We start from the raw sequence: 22,208 nt of genomic DNA on the forward strand, positions 1-22,208 counted from the left end.
CATTCTCAAAGGTGGACTCGCAAGGTTAACTTGCTCAGCACAGCGCCAACAAGGCTTCAGTCCAGTGGAGCAGAAGTGGAATTCCACATCTGCAATTATTGAACAACAGGGTGCAAAAGAAGGATTTGAGCTGGAATGGAGGAATGAGTGGGGGGAGTGGGCAAAAAGTCAGGCAAGGGTGAAAAGTAGGGAAACAACTGATAAAGTACTGAGTCATAGCCAAATCCATTTTTCCATCTCTGTTTACTTCATTCTAAAGGAAACAGACGGGTATACAGGTAAATGAGATGATACACGACATGAAGGAGGTAAATATTAGAGAAAAAGAAAGGCATGGTAAATAAATGCAGGCATTTTAACTCTCAGCAAACTGGCATTCCTTAGTACAGGAGACAGCACACAATACAGTACGTCCTTAAGAGTCAATAATACGACGACTCTTCCATTCACACAAAATCATATTGGCACCTGACGATACACAATGGATGCACTTGGTATATCCTCAGCCCAGACTACTTGGAAACAGGCACAGAGTTTACAGTGGCATAAGGCAACACGTGGCAGATCTATCATGTATTTGTCCTTTTTGTTCATAAGTGGTACTGTAGAGTAGCTTCACATTCGTTTTTGGAACTCCAACAATAGAAACAAAGGGAAACACAAGTCCTTGCAGAGTAGCTGTGGACACAGATCCCTCAGATGGGATGGAAAACAGAGAATTCACATACATGTGTGCAAACATGTGTTATAAGGCACTGTAGTAAAACATTATATGTAGTAAAAAAAAAGGAGTAAAGTTGGTGGTATATACACCTGGGTTTTTTAACATGTTATAGAAAACATACCCTGAATGACTGTCTCTCCCAAAGTCAACAACACAGATGAGGATGTCAAACCCCCTAAGTACATCTAATTCATAAAACATTTCCCCAAACAATTTCATTAATCTCAACAAAGATTAATATATGTTGTTGCAATATGCTTGAGTGTTTGCTGTTCATAAATTCATTCTTGTCTGTTTTGAATTTCTCAGTGAAAGGGTTTTGTCTGTTGACAGAATTTAAACCATGGTAGGGCCAGAAGACTCTCCCAAACTACAAGTACTGCTCCCTTTTCTCTGGTGGGGTACTTTTAACATTTGGTCTGCAATTCAAAAGGGAAAAAAGACACGTTTCAGTCACAGCGACAAGAAAAAAAACCTCACATTTACAAAAACACCCAGAGGTCATAGGCTGTAAGTGAAACTACGAATCAGCACAACAGTATGTTTCAGTTTATTGTTAACTTTGCACCAATATTTGGACAGAAGGGGGAACAGGAGGTGTAGCAGAGGGTTGATATCTTATTTCTTAAAGAAAACGTCTGACCACATGAGTCCATATTTACAGAGACGGCTCAGAGACGGAGAGGGGGTCGGAAGAAGACAGTACACCTTGGTTCCCATTAAAAGTGATAAGGTGCAGATGTATTATTGAGAAAAAGGAAATCATCTACAAGAGGTCCAAATTGGGAGGTAAAGAGGTAACAGGAAATGAAGGGGGGATGGGGAGACAGTGGTGGGAGAGTCGGAAAGTCCTCGATAAAAAGGCGGGGGCTGATCAGTCAGGGAAACTAGTTTCACTCAACAACTCTGCCCTGAATTAGAGGAGAGAAGAAGACAGTCAGGATAAGACACATCAAGAACTCTCAGATTCCCACCATGTTAGAGAGCCAGAGGGATGACTGAGATGTTAGCCGACAGGTTTCAGAATCAGTGTTACATGGAAGCTGGCTAGCACTGTTCGGGTTAAAATAAAACATTTACCCTATAGAATGACTAATAAAGGTGGGCAGAAACATATAGAGTCAATGAACAGCTATACTGTTGTCTGGGGTGATGTGGAACTGCCTTAATCCTGCATTCTCTGCCACAAGAGACATACTCGAAGCTGCAAAAAAATAAAAGTCTTCCCTCCATAGAGATGTCTGGGAAAAGGGCTTTCAGACTTGACCTCTGTAAACACTTGTCTGTTGGCTTTATAGGCCTAGTTGCTCATTTCCAGTCATATAGAAATGGGGAGATGTCACAGTCGCTACGACAGCAGAGCAGAGATGCTTGACATCCCATTGACATCTCATTTTATTTAGTACAAGTACAAAGAATTTCCTATAGACCTTCAACGTCCACCTGCCAAGTTTGAGAATAATAGAGCTCTCCACAAATAAGTCTCTTCTAAGAAGAGAAGCCAAGTAACTGGGAAATGGGGCAACTGGGACCTATTCTAAGAAAAGTTAATGGCTTTTTTATGTGGAACAGTGATGGACCAACTCTTTTAGAAACATAAATGGGGGCAAAGTGATGTGGGAGCATGAAGGGAGAACTCAAGAGCCAATTTAGCAGCAGCTGAGTTTTAAAGGGTCTAATGTGGCGATAGTTGCAAGTATCTATTGTGCCTCACCTTCAATGAGTAGTCGGTGGGTTGAAGACCACCTGTTTTTTCTATATGCAATCAACCAAACAGTGGAGTTAAATATAACACTTCATCATGCTAAATTATATAAAGATAATAGTATGCTGACATCTTTTAGCTTCTCAGTAAGATTATTCATGTGTGTGAATAGCTTAGATCTTAGGCACTGGTTTAGTTATACAACAGCTTATGAGATGAGGGAGTGTATGAATCTGGAATGATGGTGTTAGTAAATGGAGTGTGATGATATGTGTCGGTGACAGTCTCCTCTTTCTCCTCGTGTTAAGTATAATGGAAGAGCGATAATCAGCAGCAGTCATACTCATTACACATCTAAACAGACACCTTTAACTAACAATTCACCCTCCACTGCTGCAGTTCAGATTGTGTCTGCATGTGCGATCTTCATCAAGTCCTTGTGGTGTAAAAAAGGACTGTGTAGTTTTACCACATGTGAGAAATTTTCTCAGCTGTTAATAAGATGGTTGTCCAGGGGCTTTCTCACTTAGGAGGACACCAGACACGCCTGCTTCTTTACTGTCATTCATTGTGTTTGTTTGAATAACACTCGACAGCTTAAATAAATAAATTAAGAACATAGAAATTCTTTGTTTTGTTTTGAATTCTATATAAAGATAGAAAAGGTTTGGTGGTTTAGAGCTCTAAACTCTGTGAGTTACAAATTGAAATCATTTTTTTCTCATTTGCACACAGGGTCAGGCCTTGTCCCCTTACACACTTAACTGCAACAGTAGACTGTGAACATACGTGGCAATTTGGAGGTAAAACACCAATGCAGCTCCAACCAGGAAGCACAGGACATGCTAGTAAAAGTTCAGCAAGTTTTGCAGTACTTCCTCAGATAAGAAATGCCCTTTAATTTGCTGTGTAATTTGCTCCAAACGATGTTTTTCTGTACCGTGCTTAAATTTGTGTTCATCGTATCGCTGTACTTACCTCTTAAAGTACATTAAATCATGACAAGCAGGAGATGTCAACTCACAATACAAGCTTAACACTTTCTACGTATAAGTTTGTACTTCTTTAGGTTCATAGCCACATACATCCTACTGGTAGATAATATGCTCATATATGTACAACTTCATATGTCGTGTATTGCTGTGTAAGATAAGAAGTGTCTTTGAGCTAAATGATTGCATGTGTGTATGCATGATAGTCTTTTTGTTAGATTTACAAGGGGAAAAAAGAGGGTGGTGCCAAGCGTGTCCTCTGCTCTCTGTTTGGGTGACTGCTGGAAGGGGTTGGGGTTTACACGTACTCCCTTGCTGTGGAAGGCTGTGATTGGCGGTAATATTGCTGTCCTCGCATATCTTCTTTGGAGCAGGAGCAGCACAGCAAAGAGCCACCCAGAACAGTCAGACTGGCTGCTGCCCATCCGACAAACAAGGCTGAGCCAAACTCATACCTGCACAGGAAACAAGGCATAAACAAGGCATAAGGTGTAAATGCTGACATAAAAAGACATACACAAAATAAAGGATAAATGGATATTGAAGCGTGGGCGATAAAAAATGGATAAAAAATGTATTATTTTAATTATTAGATATTCAAGACTAACCATTAGCATACACATTAGTCATAAGAGGAGCTTTACAGCTGTAATACTTGATAAAAGTAACAACTACTAGTATTAAATGATTTCTTTTTCCTTTTTTTTTTCATAACTGGAAACTATTAGCATCGCACATTGATCATATTTCTAAGCCAAAATTATCAAATATTTGGAAATGATGTTGCTAAATTAATCAATGGTTTTTTCCTTACCAACCAAATGTTTGCAGCTAACTAGCTATTATTGTTTATTTGTGATTTGTATCACCAACTGGTCATATTTTTCAGCCATTATTAGCAACTATTGGCGACAGATGTTGACTATTTTAGTAATAACTACAGTTTACAGCTAAACTCATCTTTTTAACAGCAACCAGTAACATTGGCTGTTTTAGACGTATATGTCATACAGATATTAGCAGCTGAAAACAGTCGTGTCTGCAACTAGTCCTAATTATTTTTATTTGCCACATCTAGGTGGTTTTTGTAAACAGAACACGTTAAGTTTAACAGTAATTTGACTGCAGAATCTTTGTCACTGGCTGTAGTTCCAGTTTATCACATCATGTTAATTGTCCCTCAAACCTTTGAGATGAAGTCTGCTTACTTATGCCTGTTTCTTCTATGCACAACAAAACCTCTTGACTAGTCTAAAATATGACATTTTCAAATATACAAACAAACAAAAAAATAAGAAGACTGAGCACAAATACAACAGAGTGATAACTGAAAACCTTCCACAGTGTTAGACCAATGAAAACAGTATCACTGTCAGGCATCTTTTATTCAGGCTATTTAGTGTTTCCCACCTCTGCATTTTTTCTTTTCAACAACATTTTAAAGAAATATTAAACTATTGCAAACATTGCAATCTCATTATATGATATTGTGATATTTATTCGAGATCTGATACTTCCAGGTTTTGAGGACACTGACAGTATTGTAGCAGTCGCAACTTGATTATGGTGTTTTTTGCTCTTTAATGAAGAGATTAAACTCTCAGCTCAAACAGAAAGGAGTGTATCACAATATGATTCACATACCTGGCATTGGGTGGTGTGTTTGGGTTAAAGAACTGATAGGACACCTGAGTGGCATACCAGGACACAGAAACCAGTGTGCATAAACCTGTGGAGGGAGAAACAGGTGAGGACCATGCTACCTGCAGAACTTTTCTGATGACACTACAGGAACTGGAGTAGAGGGAGCGGGTAAGGTGCTTTGCAGAGTGGTCTGGCAGAAATCACCTCTTTCTGAATGTCAGTGAGACAAAGGAATTTTTTTCTTCTAGGGGAAAAAACTACAACTAAGCCCAGGAAATGTCTCATGGGTGAGGAGGTTGAAACAACGGATAGCTACAGGTTCTTAGGTGTTCACCTGAAGGAAAGACTGGAATGAAGGTGTGTGTGTGTGGAGAGAGATGCACATACACAGCTTACATACACAGAAATTTCTGTCATTTTTTCCTAATGTTTTATTTTATCTTATCTGTCAGTTTACTACACTAATTAATTCTGTTGCTACAACAACACCAATGGCTTGGCTTAGTAAATACTTGTTTAGTTTAATTTCTGTCCTTGGGATTGTGGTCTGAGGTCAAGAGCTAATGCCTCGAAAATGACCACTTCCTGTTTACAGCAGGGACTCTAATTACCCAGAAGACCCCTACTGCAAGAAAAATGCCAGACCACTCTTGCTAAATGCATTGAATGCCAGAAATACAGTGTCTTCTTATGCTGGTAAATGAAGCAAAACAACAGTTGCACCTGCAAGCAGAAAGAGTGCTCCTCCAGTCATAGCGATGCGGGACTTGGTGGCTGGGTTGTTATCTCCCACCTTGGTACACTTCATGCCCACCACGCTGACAATGATCCCAATAAAACCCAGCAGTACTGACACCACCATAAGGGCCCGGCATGTCTGGATGTGGACTAGAGAAAAAAGAGGGGAGGAAAGAGATAAAACATGAAGTAGAGGATGTAGAAGTGGTGAGGAGATGAGAAAACAGAAAAGAAAAGAGTCTTTCAGCCCATCATTTGGAAAGACACAAATATTTCTAAACATGAAAGTGAAAACTGAGGGGAATGAAGCTATACATGCCATGCAGGGTTGATGGGAGACCACATGCATTTGTGACAGACAGATCATTAGGGAGAGTCCACCACTGTCCTACTTTTCCAAGCAGGGTAGTTCCAGAGGTGACTTTACTGGCCAAACTCTGGAACCGTAAATGATCCTTCAAATCTTCTCCACATCATTCCACTGTGGTTTTGCCGTCTCTAAAATCGAATCCTCTACCCACACAGGCCTCAGCACACACATAACTTAGTGGGAGGAACATATTTACACATATTTACTCACATATGTGTAAGAGCACAATATGAGCACAGACACATTGACTGTAGGTGGAACAGACTGAGATGAAAGTCTCTCTCTGGCTCACACTGACTGTAGGAGGCCCCACTTTACATGTTTCAAACAGTGGGATTAGTGTGGCTTTGTCACAAAGAAAGATTGTTTTCGCGGGGCCGTCACCACAGCGATGTGAGTGTACTGCCTCAACAACAGCCACTCAAAGACACGTTAAAGGCAAAGCAATGCTGAGCGCCTAATAATACCGTCAAAATACTGATGGAGCGTGCCTTATTTACAGCAAGCGAGGGGATTGTTGAAATCCCAGCGGCGGTAGAAAACATGGAAATTCCAGCATCTCGATTGTGATATCTGACAAAGCTGACAAATATGGTAATTAAAGTAAACAGGGGGATTTCTCATAGAGGTTTCACAGCCAAGATCACAGGCATCACTTTCAAAAAACGGCAGCCGGTGTTGTGTTTGCATGTCCCAGGAAACACGCTGAACAGAAAACAATTCAATAGAGTCAGCAAACTCATTTTTTTAGTGTTGCCCCTCTGTTAGCTTTTACAGCTCCAGGACACATTAAAAAAAAATCCCATTATGCACTCATTATATTCCAGGACCTTTGAAATATATCATTTTATTTATCTCCTGAAAACATTGTGGATGTTACTAGGTAAAAAAACAAGAAGAAGAAGAAGAAGAAGGAGGAGGAGGAGGAGGAGGACTGTTGGTTATTACTAAATAATAACTTGGTAGTTTTTTTTTATTGTGCACCAACAATATAATGGTAATTTATAATAGTAGGTCAGTGGTACATGTGAGGACATTGTCTGGTGGTAGCTGTAAAGTGTCTGCTGATGATATTGGTTTGTAAATGTTTACTAAGTATTTAGTTTCCTTTTATTCTTAGACAGTCTTGAATTGCTTTGGTTCACCATACGGCCAAAGTCAGGGGTGTTGGTCTCACTATTCCCACAGCACTGACATTGAATCTTCAAAGCGCACGTGCCTAAAGCATCAATATTTGATCCCCCAGGAATGAGAACAGGTCAGAATTAAACCTTTATCATAAAATTGTTGATTATGGTATAGCATAAAAAATGTAAATGCAAGGATTTAATTGTTATATAATTGTCATAATCTCTAGCACATTAAGGCAACTGTTGCTGTGATTTGTCGCTCTATAAATAAAACTGAAGTGAATCTTGTCAGCTGCAGTACGATACACAATACAATACAATATACCACATGTTAAAATTAATTCTATTTTTTTATTATACAAACTATAATGTTATAAATAAACATAATGTAGAACTTTAATAATGACTTGTAAATATTATCAGTTATCATTTCAGTATTTCTTAACATTAACATTAACATTGACATTTTAAATGTGCCCTTATTACACTGTGGTTAACATTGTAAGTTGTTACTGAATCGTTTGATGTGTAGTAAGAATTTCAAGAACTGTGTCAGAAAAAGTGTTTGTTGACTTGTTCTACTGTTAACAAATGCTCAGGTAGAGATGTTCCTTGCTCAAGTAGCAAAAAAACGAATTCCTCCTACGAGCAACTTTTGCCACTCAGCAGCCAACACTGTCTTTCAGGGCATTGATCTTTGGGACTAAAAAAAGTGCATGTTTAAAATTGCCAGTCAAATCTGATTAAATAAATGTCTTTTCCCAAAACAAGGTATTAATTTTTTTCTTTGCTGCAGTGCTTCTATGATTTTTACCAATATCCGATTCTCTGAGTTCTGTACAGTCGAGTATCAGCCTGAGATGGAAGCTAAAGTCACCGTTTGTCATTGTGACAGAAATACACACACCATCATTCATGGTGCAGCAGTGAAGCAGCATTTCAAAAGCTGATCTGAAGGGACTTGAAGGGGGAACAATCTTTGAAGTCTGATTTATGGCTCCATTGCTCCTTTTGATGGAGTATCTGAATGGTCTTCCAGAGAGAGGGATTTGAAAATTTTTTGCTGTTGTTTTTCATTCACTGTAGACATTCCTGGTGTGTGGGGGTTTAGGCTAATGACTCCACTGACCGGTTTTCCTTGGTGAGACTAGAAAAAGGGATTGAAAGTGAGAAAGAGAGTTGGTTGAAGGCTGGCTCACCCACCCACTAGGTTCTCTTTTTCCACTGCTAAGATTGGCAGTACCAGCCACAACCTTTCAGTGTGTGTGTGTGTGTGTGTGTGTGTGTGTGTGTGTGTGTGTGTGTGTGTGTGTGTGTGTGTGTGTAGGCTCTGTAAGGTCCCATTGTGAGGTCACTTGAGCCTATTTTGTACAGACTGGCTCTCTGCCTGCTCGGTGCCTTACACTTACAGTTTAGTCCTCCAATGCAATTTCAACTCAAAGAATAAACTTCTGTTTCTCTTGACCCTTTAGTCATTTCTTTTCAGTGTATACCAGTTAAAGGACCCATATTAACTTGTCAAAGCCAACTCAATAGTGTGAATGCCTACAGCATTCACACAATGCTGTGTGAATGCTGTGCAATTCACACAGCATTTGAAGCATTTGTTGTAGGTAAATATCAATATTAGTGTCTGTGTGAGTCCACACACACTGCAAACCCTCATTGGCTGTTTTGGATGCATACTAAATATTTGAAATATTTGTCCTATAAAACCATTTTTACCATGTCTGACTCTCAGCTTGTTTTTTATTCTAAACAGGGTGAACCTGTGTAAACCATGATATTTTTTACTCAGCATAGATTACTGTAGCTTAAGACAACTGCTAATTACATCTGCATGACTTATCTGATACCGCCCTTAAATGTGCATACAAGTTAAGCATAAGGTGTGAAGGGCAGAAGCAAGACCGCAGCTCAGATCAGAGGAGGCATCAATGACAACCCTTGTGAGTAAGTCAGATAAAGTATCAAATGAAGAGCTAGCATGGAGGTGGGTTGCAAAGTAGCTTGCTTTGCAGAATTTTAATTCCGTTCCATTCAATTGTATTTATATAGCACCAGATCCCAATAACAGATGTCTTAGGTTGCTTAATATTGTAAGGTAAATACCCTACAATAATACAGAGAAACCCCAACTATCAGACAGCCACCTATGAGCAATCACTTTGACGACAGTGGGAAGGAAAAACAGTTTAAAAGGAAGAAACCTCCGGCAGAACCAGGCTCAGGGAGGTGCGGAGCCATCTGCCACGACCAGTTGGGGGTGTGTTAGGTTGAAGCAGCTCTCATAGGATTTTCCAAATGGATGTGTAGAATGGTATCAGCTGAGCCATCAGCTGATGTGGGCTGATGTAGTAATCAGCTGATTTGCCAGAATCGCTACTGAGTTGAGCTGACTTTGTGGCTTACCAGAACTTACACAAACAGAAAGTGGAAAGGAAAGTAGCTCCCACCTGGATGTCAAACTAGTGTCCTGACTGACAGTTTTATTATGGACATTTTAGCCTTTTTACAACACATGTATTTGTGTTTTTAAAGAAATAGGTCAAGAATCGTGGAGGGGGCAAAGCATGGGGACAAAGACTGACAGATGGGTATAAATGTCAAATAGTTTGGAGGGGCACATTGTTGGCTTTGATCTTAAAAGAAATACAAGAATCTAATACAAGAACATTTCTACCTAACTGGCCATAGATAAAGTAGGTTTGGCTGACCAAATGTGCATACATTTCAAGATGTATTGTATAATAGAAACTATTTTACTATGAATAGTGTCTTCAGAAACTCATTGTCAAGTTCGATTTATAAAGCAGACTTAACCTTTTACATGAATGTCTGGCATCCACAGGAAACACCTATGCCTTTTATGTCAAATGCGCAAGAGGTTGCTATTTAGTGCGACACACAGATTGGCAGAGGCAGGTCAATGTCACGCTCAGATTTTACTGGATGCAAAGAGCTGTCCTTTCAGCACCACCATCCTCCTTCACCTCATCTGGCAAATAACAGCCATCTGTTATTTTGACCACCGTCTTCTTCTTGAGCAAAATGCTCAGTAAACCTGCAGCACTTTCCACTACATTTGCTTGGCCACATCAGCACAGTCTAGTGAACAATTATACCCGCCGTCACATGCTGCTCCTGCTGCGAACATACCCAGGCGAGAGGAGCTCCTTCAGACCTATTTGTGCCTGATCAAACCAATACCCGAGATTCCAACCTGATCCGGGACATGTGATTAAATCAGTTCTGTTTCGTAATGTGTCTGGGGGAAAATCTAAACAAAGCAGGGATTGTTCAAGAATGTTTTATTCTGTAACAATTGGGTATGTTATCCTAGTCCTAACCCTGCCCCCTGTTTTCTAGATGAATTTCTGGTAATTTGTTAACATCTACAGAGTTTTATAAATGTATCACCTGTTTATAAGATTTAAATGGAAAAGCTTGGAACATAAAATCTGTCATGCCAAATGGCTGTGTAGTCTTTATTTGAAAGGTAACATCTTCTAGTTTCGGAATAATTGTCCATCTAGCAAAATCCAACAATAACTCGAGGAGACTCGATGGATGTTAAGAGGTTAACGGACAAGTGGAACAATGTGCTCGTGTGGGGACGATAGAGCACATTCTGGGAATATCTCTGGACTTTAGCTCAACAACTACCCTTTTCTTCTCCTAACAGCCTCTATTCATGCCCAAAGACAATACACTGTTCTTATTGCTGCAAGGAACCAAAGGAGATGGGAGATCAGCTCGGACGCCCCATCACAACGATCGCCATCAGAAAGTGTGTTGATAGGAGGACTCACAGAACCGCCAAAATGTTTGCAAAGTGCCTCATTTGTTGTTCCAAGGAAAGCGTGCCACAGCAGTAACCACAGAGAAAAACAAATGAATTGTATTGTGAAAGTGCCTTCTGACCAAGCCTCCCCCCCTTAACACCCGCTAGTCTTTCATTAGAATCTCTAATAGGATAATTTAAGCAGACAGTAGATGGATGGATTCATATAATCTGTGTGCCTTTAATTATGACTCACTAGGTCCAGCTCACAGATTGGAGATGACAGGAGACTCGTATTCTGAGCTAATTTACGTCCGAACCCCACATTCCTCACCCCCTCCTACTCATCACACTCTACGCATGGTGTTTTGGAGTTCTAATAAAGAAACTAAGCTGTAATAAAGATGTGAACAGCAGCATTTGAAGTAAGATTTATAGCTTGCATGTTTATTGCATCCCAGTTAGCATTTAGCACTCAGGGAGTTGTTTTTCTTCTGTTTTTGCTGCTGATTAATGGCAAGAGTCGGCACACATGAATGGGCCATACTATAATAACTGTGTAGTATATAATAACTATAATACATGTGTAGTGTACCACAAAAGATGTTTCTTGGGAAAATTTTGTATAACAAAGCAGAACAAAAGGTTGACAAATGTTACGGTAATTAAAAATATAAAATAAAAGAAGGAAAGTAGTTTGAAAGAAAGGAAGGAGTGTGATTGAAAAGTGAAAAAAGTTTCTCAGCACTTTAGCAGTTTAATTGAATTTTACTCTTCGTCATCTGAGTAATTGTACATTGAATATAACTTCACAGTAACTTCACATCCAACAGAATCAAACCTGAAAATCCTTTACAATGAACCTGCACTCCAAACAGAAGTGATACCTAACATCGATCGTAATGGATTTCTTTAAAGACAGGGACATCATTGTGAGTAGGAAAAGTGCACTGCTACAAGTTAGAGATCCTTGGGTTTTAGGAGCAAATTCAAATGTGGTACTCACTGTCCAGCGAGAGCATGGAGTCAAAGATCTTGCACTGCACCTGTCCCGTACTCTGTGAGGCACAGCTCATCCACAGCCCCTCGTACAGACCCACAGCCGTGATGATGGCATCGCCGGCGTACGATGACTGCTTCCACTGGGGCAAGGCAGTTGTGGAGATGATGCCAATCCAGCCACCCAACGCCAGAAAGTAACCCAACAACTGTAGACCTGAGTTAGCCATCCTTCTCTAACACTGTCTCTCTGTTTTCTGTCTTGTCTTGTTCTTTCTCTCCCTGCTTGACTCGCAACAGCTTCTAACTCCTCCTAATGCGTCGCCCTTTCTTTGAGTGGTCTCTGTGGGCACACTTGCTACTTGTCTTGCTTTTCTTGCCACTATCTGGTCCCTCTGAGCATCTCCTTGTGCTCCTCTGCTCCAATTCGCATTTGTAGAACTCTCTTCTGTCTCCTTGTCTCTAATGCTCTCTTTTTCCTCTCCACGTCCTTGCCTGGTTTTTCTGCTCCTCAGTGAAGACAACGAGCTGATCTCTTCAGATCAGGAATCTCTCGTCTGATTTCTTGATCCCTGTGAGGTTCAGTCAAAGTGAAGAAAGAACTGGTCAGCAGTTCAGTTCATCAAGCATTACCGCTGGGCTGCCTCACACTCTGCATGACTTCCTCCAGTCTCTCTCTCTCTCTGTCTTTCTCTCGGTTGCTTGCTAACTTTCGCTCCACTACAGTCTTTCTATCTACTCCAGGCTCATGTGGCACAATGAGGGGTAGAAGGAAAAAATGGGAAAAAAGAAAAAAGAAACATGTGGACACAACAAGCTGACCATGGAGGGATGAATAAATGGGTTGGTTTCTGATTGGACTGTGTTGTAGCAACGCCTACTGGGAGGGAGGAGGAAAGGGTTGATAGAGGAGAGTAAGAGCCGTTTCAAACAGAGAGGGAAAGGAAAAGCAAAAAGATCTGGCTTTGGAGGGAAAGCACCATAGGTGGAGACAGAATTAGGCAATTCTTATAAGACTGTGCTAATCCAACCGGGGAATTCCAAAGAATCAGTGCATGGTACATGTGCTGATTCTTTCAAAGTCTACCCCCTCCGTTGGAGGTGTGGGGAAGGTTGTGATGAAGCACAACAAATGTACATAAATCAGCTCCAAACAATGCCGAGCCTGTAAAGAGCATGTCACATCCAGACAGGCTCTCTGCAAATTATGGGCCGCCAAGGCAAGCCTCCCCTTATCACCATGGCAACCCCAACAAATGAAGAGAGAGAAAGAGAGCGCGAGAGAGTTCAGCCAACTGTACATCCTTACCAGCTGTAAATGGAAGACACACTCCGGCCCTTTGTGTGTGTGTGTGGAGAGTGCAGGAACCCGTTTTTCCCATAGCTGCATGCCCTATCAGCTGTCCTTCAACTCGCCTCATTAAATTAGCTTCAGTTCACTCCAGACTAACTCAATAATTCTATTCTGCCAATTAGAGTGTCGACACACTGAGAGACACGGCCAGTTTCTCACATCTATAAGAGACATGTCTCACCCCCACCCTGCTCTCACACTCACACACACACACATGCACTGTCTACATAGTAAACATGTTCTGGTCAGTATCCTCAAAGTTGTTTTGGGGTGGACACCAAAGAACAAAGAGTAGTTTAATGGAAATTGCCTTTTCTTCACATGCTCTCCAGCTTGTCTTTTTGTCTGTCATGTCTACCTCTCCTACCAAGTCAGACTTGAACTTGAGCAACAACAACATCAAAAACATGTGAACATGCATGTGACCTAACTAAAACCACTGACCTTTTCTGAACACCTGCACAGACCCTTACATGGAGAGCTACAACCTTCCCCACTTCTTATCATCGCTATTTGTGTAGATCTGGCTGTGCGTACATGACTGTGACTGTTGTGTGTTTTAATGAGAGGTTTCACATATGAGGGCGAGTTCTGGTTCGAGCACAGAGGTGACCCAGAGGTCGAGAGGCAAGAAGAGATGAAAGAGAGGCAAAACAAGTGCTCAGGGTCATGTGTAGTGGGGTGGTAAAGAGGGGGCTTTAGTGAGGCTTTGAAGACCCTTCTGATTTTGAGTCATAACAACAGACTGTTGCTGGTGAGGTTACAGAAGTACAAATAAAACTGAAAGTCGGCTGAGCATTGTTTGAATTTGAAACATATTGCTTTGAGAATTCACAACAGTGTGCCAAGTACATGTTTAAGCAGCGGATACTACACCAGCATATTCACTACACAGTCAAAACAAATGGAAAAAAATGTCACGGACTCAAATATATATGGACTGTCTTTAGCTTTTATTACTGCGCGCATTTACCGTGACATTGTGTCCATTAGTTCACAACATGTATTTCTGTCCATGTATTTTGTCACGAGCTTGTAGCGATGATGCGAAAGTCACATGTCTGCATTAATTCTTCTCTAGCACATCCCAAAGATGCTGAATGAGTTTAAGGTCTGGAGCCGTTATGTCCCATGTGGGGCTGGGTATCGTCACTGATTTCTAGAATCGATTCAATTCCGATTCACAAGGTCCCGAATCGATTCGATCCACGATTCGATTTAATTCGATTCGATTCGATTCGATTTGAATCTGGGAAATTTTGACAGTCAGAAATATTATAATTCAGATCAGTACATTTACATATTTTTGTATCAATAAAAAGGAAGCTGACACTTTCCAGACTTTATCAAAGGTGTGAGCATCACAGCAGATGCCTTTGTGTCAAAGTAGCTGAAGATAAAACACAGAAAAACATTAAGGTGGTTTTCCTGTTCTGGGATTTTATAAAAATATTCTGCAGTAGATCAAAAACGAAAGAAAACCGTTAATCAACTTATGAACATTACCTCTGAAGTTACAGCGGTTTTATTAGAGACACAGCTAAGCGTTTTGCATTTTGCATAATTTTAAAAAGTTTAAATTTGTTCAGAAGCCTGTTGAACAGGAGAAATTAGGTTTTCTTTTCGGAAGTATATAAAACGGGAAAAAAAACGTCGGCCGACAGCACTGTAAACAACGGTAGACTTGTGCGTAACAAGCAAGCGAATAATGAAGAAAACAGATTTTTAGACGGGAAACTGTTCTTGAAGTACAGAGAGAGAGAGAGAGAGAGAGTGAGCTGTGCATCGTGGTCGAAGCAAAACAGTAAGAGTCAGAGTGAATTCATGACGATGTTTATGTGAAGTGTAGTTTGGATCTTCTTTTGCTGCTGGTTCGGCCAATATTGTTTGGAGAGACATCAAACTAACAGCTTTAGAATCAGCGCATAAAGGGCGTAAACACAAAGCGCGGACCCGCCAACAGATCACAATCAGCGAGCTGTCGGCTTTCAGCCCCGACTGTGAGAAAGGCGACATCTAACTGATTCTGATCCGCGGGTTGCGCTGTGTGTCTAAGTCTTTGTGCAGAATCCGTGTTCCTGCTCTCATTTACTGTTTTAGCTGTTTGGTGGTTGTTGAAATTTTGTGAGATTTCACCAGAGATTCTGGCATTTCGGGCAAAATAAATTTATATTAAAAAATCGATTCAGGATTTTAATGAATCCATTTTACGTTATCCAAGTCAGAATCGATTTTAATCGATAAATCGATTATAAAACCCCACCTCTAGTCCCATGGTCCCTGAACTACTCATGGCAGTGTCATTCTGGAATATTGACCAACAAATCAATCAAGAAGTTTATTATCTTATAAACTGCTAAACTAAACTAAACTAACTAGTTTAGATAAACTAAAAGTAAAGAATAATAAGCATAGCAACAGTGAACTTGATGATAGAGGCATTGCTCTGGAAGTGGATGCAGTTGTAGGTGAGGAGGATGCACAGGAGTGGACTGAGCCTGGTGTCCCTGAGCTCACTGTTCTTGTGCATAATGTCCTGGTATCGGCTGCCATTAGCTTTTATCAGCTTTTATATATATATACCATTAATGAAAAAAAAACCTAGTAATTCAGTATATTCAAGTAGTCACCTGACCTCATTTTTTGAAAAACTACCCCAGACCATAATACTGCCTTTGTACCGTAAATTTGAAGGCATGATGGGTGCATTACAACCTTTCTTACCTTACCGCAATGCACTGATCATTCTGCAGCACAGTAAATCTAGACTCTGACCAGATGACCTTTTACTTTAGAGTTCAATACTTCCAAGCAAATTAAAGCTTTTTGTACAACTGTTACTGTCACTGTTGACTTTCTTAAGGCTATACAGTTTTTTAGCTTAATTGAGTTATTTTGTGTTTTTAAGATATCAGTGCTATTTCATGTAATGATGCACGAGTGTAGCCGAAGAACTAGATGGAACAAAGACCACTGGTAGTTGATTTTTCTGCATCAGTCATGTCCTTTCACTGCAGGTTGAAACACTCATGAGCAGGTCTAAGAAATAAATTATTAAAACATGAGATTATGCTGATATTAGTGAATGTGTTGCGAAACAAACAAAGTCCATTACCCAGCCTTATTTCACCTCAGGATCCCTGTACCATCAGTATGACCTCTAGCCCTCATCACTGTGGACAGACCCCTTCACTGCTCTCTGCTCTTACCTCTTTGATGCGACTCTCCCTAAACACGAAACCACCAAACGTGGTTAACAACCCACGCACACACAATTAAAACATCAGGGGCCAATCAGATTAGCCAGTGTTACCATTGCTGTGTGAAGCACATGTGGACATGTAAACAGTATTGGAGGAGAATTAGGCAAATCAACGGGCAGGTCATGGATTACTGTATTTGAGAAAAGTCATTGTTCAGTGAAGCAGACTCTCTTTGATGTCACATAAAGGAAAGTTACATGTCAAGAAAATAATACAAAACTGGGAATACTTGGGATGCGAGCTTGTGCATGAATTAGAAGTATTCCCAGAGAGCCTGTAGTCCTCTCCAGTACTCTGTAATTACAGAATGTCAAACCTTTCCTGTTAATGGTTTTTACTCAGAGCCCACATGAGAGGGTGGTGCCTGAATGAATGCTAACTAAGCACACAAATGAATAATGTATGCTTATGCCCCAAGGAGAGCTCCTCTGGGCAAACTCAAGTATCCCTGAAGAGACTGTTGGCTCTCCTCATTAGGAGTTGAACAGGGCGTCTTCTCCACAAAGCAGACAGCAGTTTCAAGTGCTGTGATACACAAAGAATCAACAGTGACAATGCAGTAGAGACAGGCCTGTTGACTGATGGCCTAATTACACTGATTATGTCATTTTGGGTGTCTACACCCTAAAAAGACACCCCCTTTACACCCTGTGAGAGGTTTATGGGAGCATTTTGAATGAATGTTCCACAGTCTTAAACATTGAATTCTTTTCGTCCTGCTGTTTCTTAAACTCACTGTGGTTAACCCTCGTCTCACTGACTGACTGGATTGGGAGGAATGGAAGACACTCTTCATTTGGCCATGCTCTTCTTCCATTTACCTTCCATTCTGCTTATCCCACATCACCTTAATGTCTCTCCATCTGTACCCTCTCCTTCCTGCCTCCATCCTCAACAGAGGATACATGGTTCAGTGGGTGCCATCAGTCTCTCTGTCCTCGCCACCTCTCTCCCTCTCCACAAACTTCTACAGCTCTAAGCTGAGCTTAAGAGTCAGCTGAGCTGATCAAAGACTGTAGCCATGTAGTGGCTAACAAGAGGCGAGAGTTCCCAACGACACAGGACCTCCCAGGGGTTTCCAATGACATAGACCTACTGTAAGTAGAATCAAAGTAGAGGGACCTGCACTGATTTTACACTCTTCCTGTGTGGCGTGCATGAGTAGCCATGTACACAAACACAAATGTCTGTCTGTTTTCAGTGGAAAAAAGGAAACTATTCATCCAGAAGCTGATTTCAGGTCTATTTGATGTTGTGCTGGTCCACTCTAGTGATTTTATGTCTGCAACAAGAGCCACCTTCCATCGCCTGTCATGCCCTTAGTGTGGGCAAGGCCCTGGTCATGTTCCCACCACTTGCTTTTTCCTCAGCCCCTCCTTCTTCTCCATTTACCTCTCTTCTTGTCACGTTGACCCCTTACAGTTGCCTCTACATGCTCAGGCCCACTATTATCAATCTAATTAGCCCTAGCAGGCTCCACTTCCTACTCCCCCTTTCCCCCAGTTTCGTCTTTTGTCCTTTATGACATTTGTCCTCTGTGTACAGTTGCCTCACATTAGGGTTGCTGGTTGATCCCAACAGGAATGAAACTACAGTCCTCTGGAGTAATAGGTATTCATACATGTTAGTAACTCTTCTACAGGAAAAGTCACTTTCCATGCTGGTAAATTTTGTGTCAGATGGTCCCACTGTTCAAATACTGTAGCTAACTGTCTAGAGCATTCACCACTAATAAATGAGCATCATGTATGCGTGATGCATGCGTGCATCGTGTCTTGCCTTTCCAGGTCTTTTAGTCATATCTCATAGTTGGGGAAGGAGACACAAATCCCTCTGCAGTTTCATCAAGAAGAGTATCGATCTTAAAAACACGACCAAATTAAACATGTGGAGCTTCCTGCTGTGGTAACCCTTTGTGAATAAATGAGAAGCTGAAAGCAGCTTCCACACTGAATAAAAAGACAGGAGCCATGTAGTGTAGTGTAGTAGTTGATGAGAGTGGAGTCTAACAAGCTGGAGTTACACTGATCCTCTGAGGAAAACTCCACCTTGCTGATGAAGCTGCTGTTAAAAGTTAATTAAATGGAGCTGCTCTTTAGCAAAATCATCAGGAAGACTAAGATTTAAGATTTTAAGCATGAACAAACATGGTGTGAATAGAAAGGGTTCTCTTTTTAGTAACAATGCTTCTCTGCTCTCTTTACCCTGCTCTTTATCCACACAACAAATATAAATTAAGCTGCCTACACTTCCTCACGTCTTCGGCTTCTTCCGTCACTGCCTTCCTGTCCTCCACCTCCTGGCACCTTATTACCCTCCTCCTTCTGTACCATACCATTGCTGGAACCAAATCTCTTGCACCTGCATGTTCAGACTCTATCCGCTTCCTTAAATTCCTGCAACCACTGTGCTGATCTGGCCCTTGAAGAAAAACAGGGTTGTGAAGAGGAGGGCAAAAGAAAAAAGGGGGGAAGCAGAAAGGAGAGCAGTAAACCTTTTAGAAATGGTGGTGGTGCTGGGGAGGGTTCCTCTTATGAGTATGCATTTATCTGCAGCCGGAAGGAGCTTTATTGTAACCAGGATGCTGAAAAATGCCTGCTTTTAACAGGGCCCTCTGAAAAAAGGCTTTCTAGTCTGGAGTGGAGCCTCTAAGTTCTTCTTCCTGTTCTTCAGTAGCACTACAGCTCCCTCTCATCATGGAGTAGGCTTTTTACAGGTATATAAAGTCTGACATTTAGGAACCTCTAATACAGGTTTGAGTCTAAGAATCTTTAATGTTTTGTGTGTCTTGTGAAATATTACAAATCAAAGATTTTTTAAGTGATTGTAAATGCAAAATTTGCAAAAGAAGGAATAAATAAAAAGTAATAAATTACCCTCAGAAAATTAAAGATGAATATGACGATGTTGCACAAAAATTTAAAGACAGATATTTCAATCTTAAAGTTCAGTTTACTTGATTTAAACCAAATATTAAAAATAAAACTGTTAGATTTCATGTTTCAAGCCTGTGTCTGTTTTTTTCAAATCACCCTATGTTGATATGAAATCCTGTTGTTCAGTCATAACACAGTTTCACTGAATCTCTAAGACCTGAAAGAGTTGTGCCAGCTATTCACATGCAAAGTAAACTACATTAGGGTACAACCAGGATAATCTTCAATCTGTCACAGGCTAACACAGAGACAGACAACCATTCGCACGTTCACATTTATGGGTGTCCAGTGTTGTTCCAGTTACTTGAAAAAAGTAATTACTTACTTATTACTAATTACTTCTCAAAAAAAGTAGTCCTGTTACTTTACTGATAACTTATTTTCAAAAGTAATTAGTTACTTATTTCTGTTAGTTAGTTACTAACAGAAATAAGTTAGTTAATTAGTTACTTACTTAAACTTGATACACAACCTGATTAAGTAATAAAGCAACAGACTTTTCAGCCCAATTCTATTTTCTTCTGCATAGCCCATCATATAAAACTTAATCAAATGGAAAGCCTCTTTTTTAAAAAGGCTTTATTAGTTTTAATCTTTTAACTTTATGCACATTGCATCAAGTAAAATTAAATTATATTCAACAGTGTTTGACTGGAAGAAATGTGTTTAACATTTCAACCTATTTTCTGCATATTCCAGCATATACATTTTTTTACACTCTCTCTTTCAAATAGATGCAAGTAAAACACAGCAAAAAATAAATAAAAGCAAAGATTCTGCGGCACTGAGTCCTGTCGCTCTTAAATCTATTTTCACCTGTTTAGCAGGAGTGGGGCGGGTGGAGGTTTGCCCGGTGCCACAGCGGTCATGTCAGTGGGAGGATCCGGGGGTTTCTCTGTGAATGTCACATTCCCGTGGCAGCGTGCTCGGAGCTCGCTCAGATCTGAAGTTTAGTAATCACTCCATATTTTCCATTGTTGATCTGCACACATCTCTTGCTGCCACGGACGTCACACGTCATTGTCATGAGACACTCTCACAAACAAAATCACAACGGTTTAGTAACGCAGTAAAGCAGCGTGCTTATGGGAAAGTAAAAGTAATCTAATTACTTTTTTTTTGCAAAGATAATTCCTTACATTACTTGTTACTTGAAAAAAGTCAGATCTCTGTGGGTGCCTGCATGTCTTTGGATTGTGGGAGGAAGCTGTGTACCTGGAGTGCCCTGGCCTGATGGCAGAGTCAAACTCATGACCTTCTTGCTGTGAGGCATCAATGCTAACCACTCTGCACCCGCGCCCTCCTAAAAAATCCTAAACTGGAAATGTGTGCCTCCCTGCAGCACTGGGCTCTGTAACTGTTATGTCAACATAGCAATAATGTACAAAGTAAGCTTGATATGATAGCCTTTAAAAAATAAAATAAAAAGAAAGGAAACAGACCACAAAAAAGAGCATGGAACCCAGCGAAAAACATTTTCAGCATTTTATTTGATTCTGGTGTGGCTGGCACTGAAACACAGGTACACGGAGTCTAATTACTAACAATAAGAAACTAACAATGCTAGTTTGTTGTCCCATTGTGCTGTCCGTGTGCAGGCCCAGAACACAAACATGCACTTTTTAGTTCATTATTTCAATGGATGTAATGCAGTGTAGACATACAGCTGTAAATGCACCCTCTGAAATGATTCTGTATTCGGACACACACTAGTGTTAATTGTTGCTGTTGAAATGCTGAATGTCATGATTACATAATGAAAGAGTTATTGCAGAGGTACTGGGTTACATTGTGTTTCACTATGCCTATTATGGAGGCTGCCTTTTTAACTGTGTATAATTACTGTCAACAAAATTACTGGGAATATATCTGGTCTTTAGTGCATTTGCTTCCTGTGTTCCTCAGCAGTGGCTCTGGAGTGACGGTAGTTTAAGGTTTGCATTTACTCTTTTCAAGTTTGTCACTAGGAACACAGAAGCAAATTTACTCTTCTTAAGAGTAGATGTGGAATAGCCATCTCCCCATCACGTTTTCATCTTTTCATACATAGCACTAACCAGTGGTATGAACCAGACGTGGGAACCAACAGCCCTCCAATTAGTAGATAACGTTTTTCACCTCCTCCTCCTCCAGTATACAATTTAGCATTGTCTTCCTGAAGTATGCACACGTTGGTCTAAAACTTGGATAGACTTTTGTCACAAGGGCGACCTATAGCAGCAGCCAGAGGATGCATGTGCAATTCAAATGATTTGGTCAGTAAAATTGGGAAAGTTCTCCTATTTATTAAAGTTTAGCTCCTTTGAAACCAGGAAAAAGGCATTCAAAAACAAAGACTGTACAAGTTAACAGAAAATATGGAAAGAAGGGGGTTTTGGCCATGCAACTGTATGTGACCGTGAACCTGATGGTGAGAACTTTGCAGTTCACAGTGTTTTCAAATTTTTGCATTCCTGTTGTGTTTATGACATCAGAACAAAGCCAATGGCCTTATTTATAGTTATGATCAAACAGTTACAGTGGGGCAAAAAAGTATTTAGTCAGCCACCGATTGTGCAAGTTCCCCCAC

General features: G+C 40.5%; 1 protein-coding gene across 3 annotated transcripts; it reads right to left on the reverse strand.

Annotated features, from left to right (window-relative positions):
- Positions 1-224: 224 nt before the first annotated feature.
- On the reverse strand, positions 225-12,881 carry cldn19 (claudin 19). Of its 3 annotated transcripts, none has more exons than XM_005934508.3 (5): positions 12,094-12,880; positions 5,789-5,953; positions 5,066-5,150; positions 3,730-3,876; positions 225-1,143 (listed from the first exon to the last, which is right to left on the reverse strand). In XM_005934508.3, the coding sequence occupies exons 1-5, from the start codon at positions 12,314-12,316 to the stop codon at positions 1,095-1,097; spliced, it is 669 nt and encodes a 222-aa protein (XP_005934570.1). In that variant the 5' UTR covers positions 12,317-12,880; the 3' UTR covers positions 225-1,094. The 3 variants fall into 3 exon arrangements, with proteins under 3 accessions (XP_005934570.1, XP_005934571.1, XP_005934572.1); XM_005934509.3 differs by having other exon boundaries at positions 225-1,635; XM_005934510.3 differs by having other exon boundaries at positions 225-3,876; positions 12,094-12,881.
- Positions 12,882-22,208: the final 9,327 nt, after the last annotated feature.

The sequence above is a fragment of the Haplochromis burtoni genome, unplaced genomic scaffold (genome assembly GCF_018398535.1).
Source record: "Haplochromis burtoni strain Fernald_Lab_line unplaced genomic scaffold, NCSU_Asbu1 Contig_186, whole genome shotgun sequence".
Lineage (NCBI taxonomy): Eukaryota > Metazoa > Chordata > Actinopteri > Cichliformes > Cichlidae > Haplochromis > Haplochromis burtoni.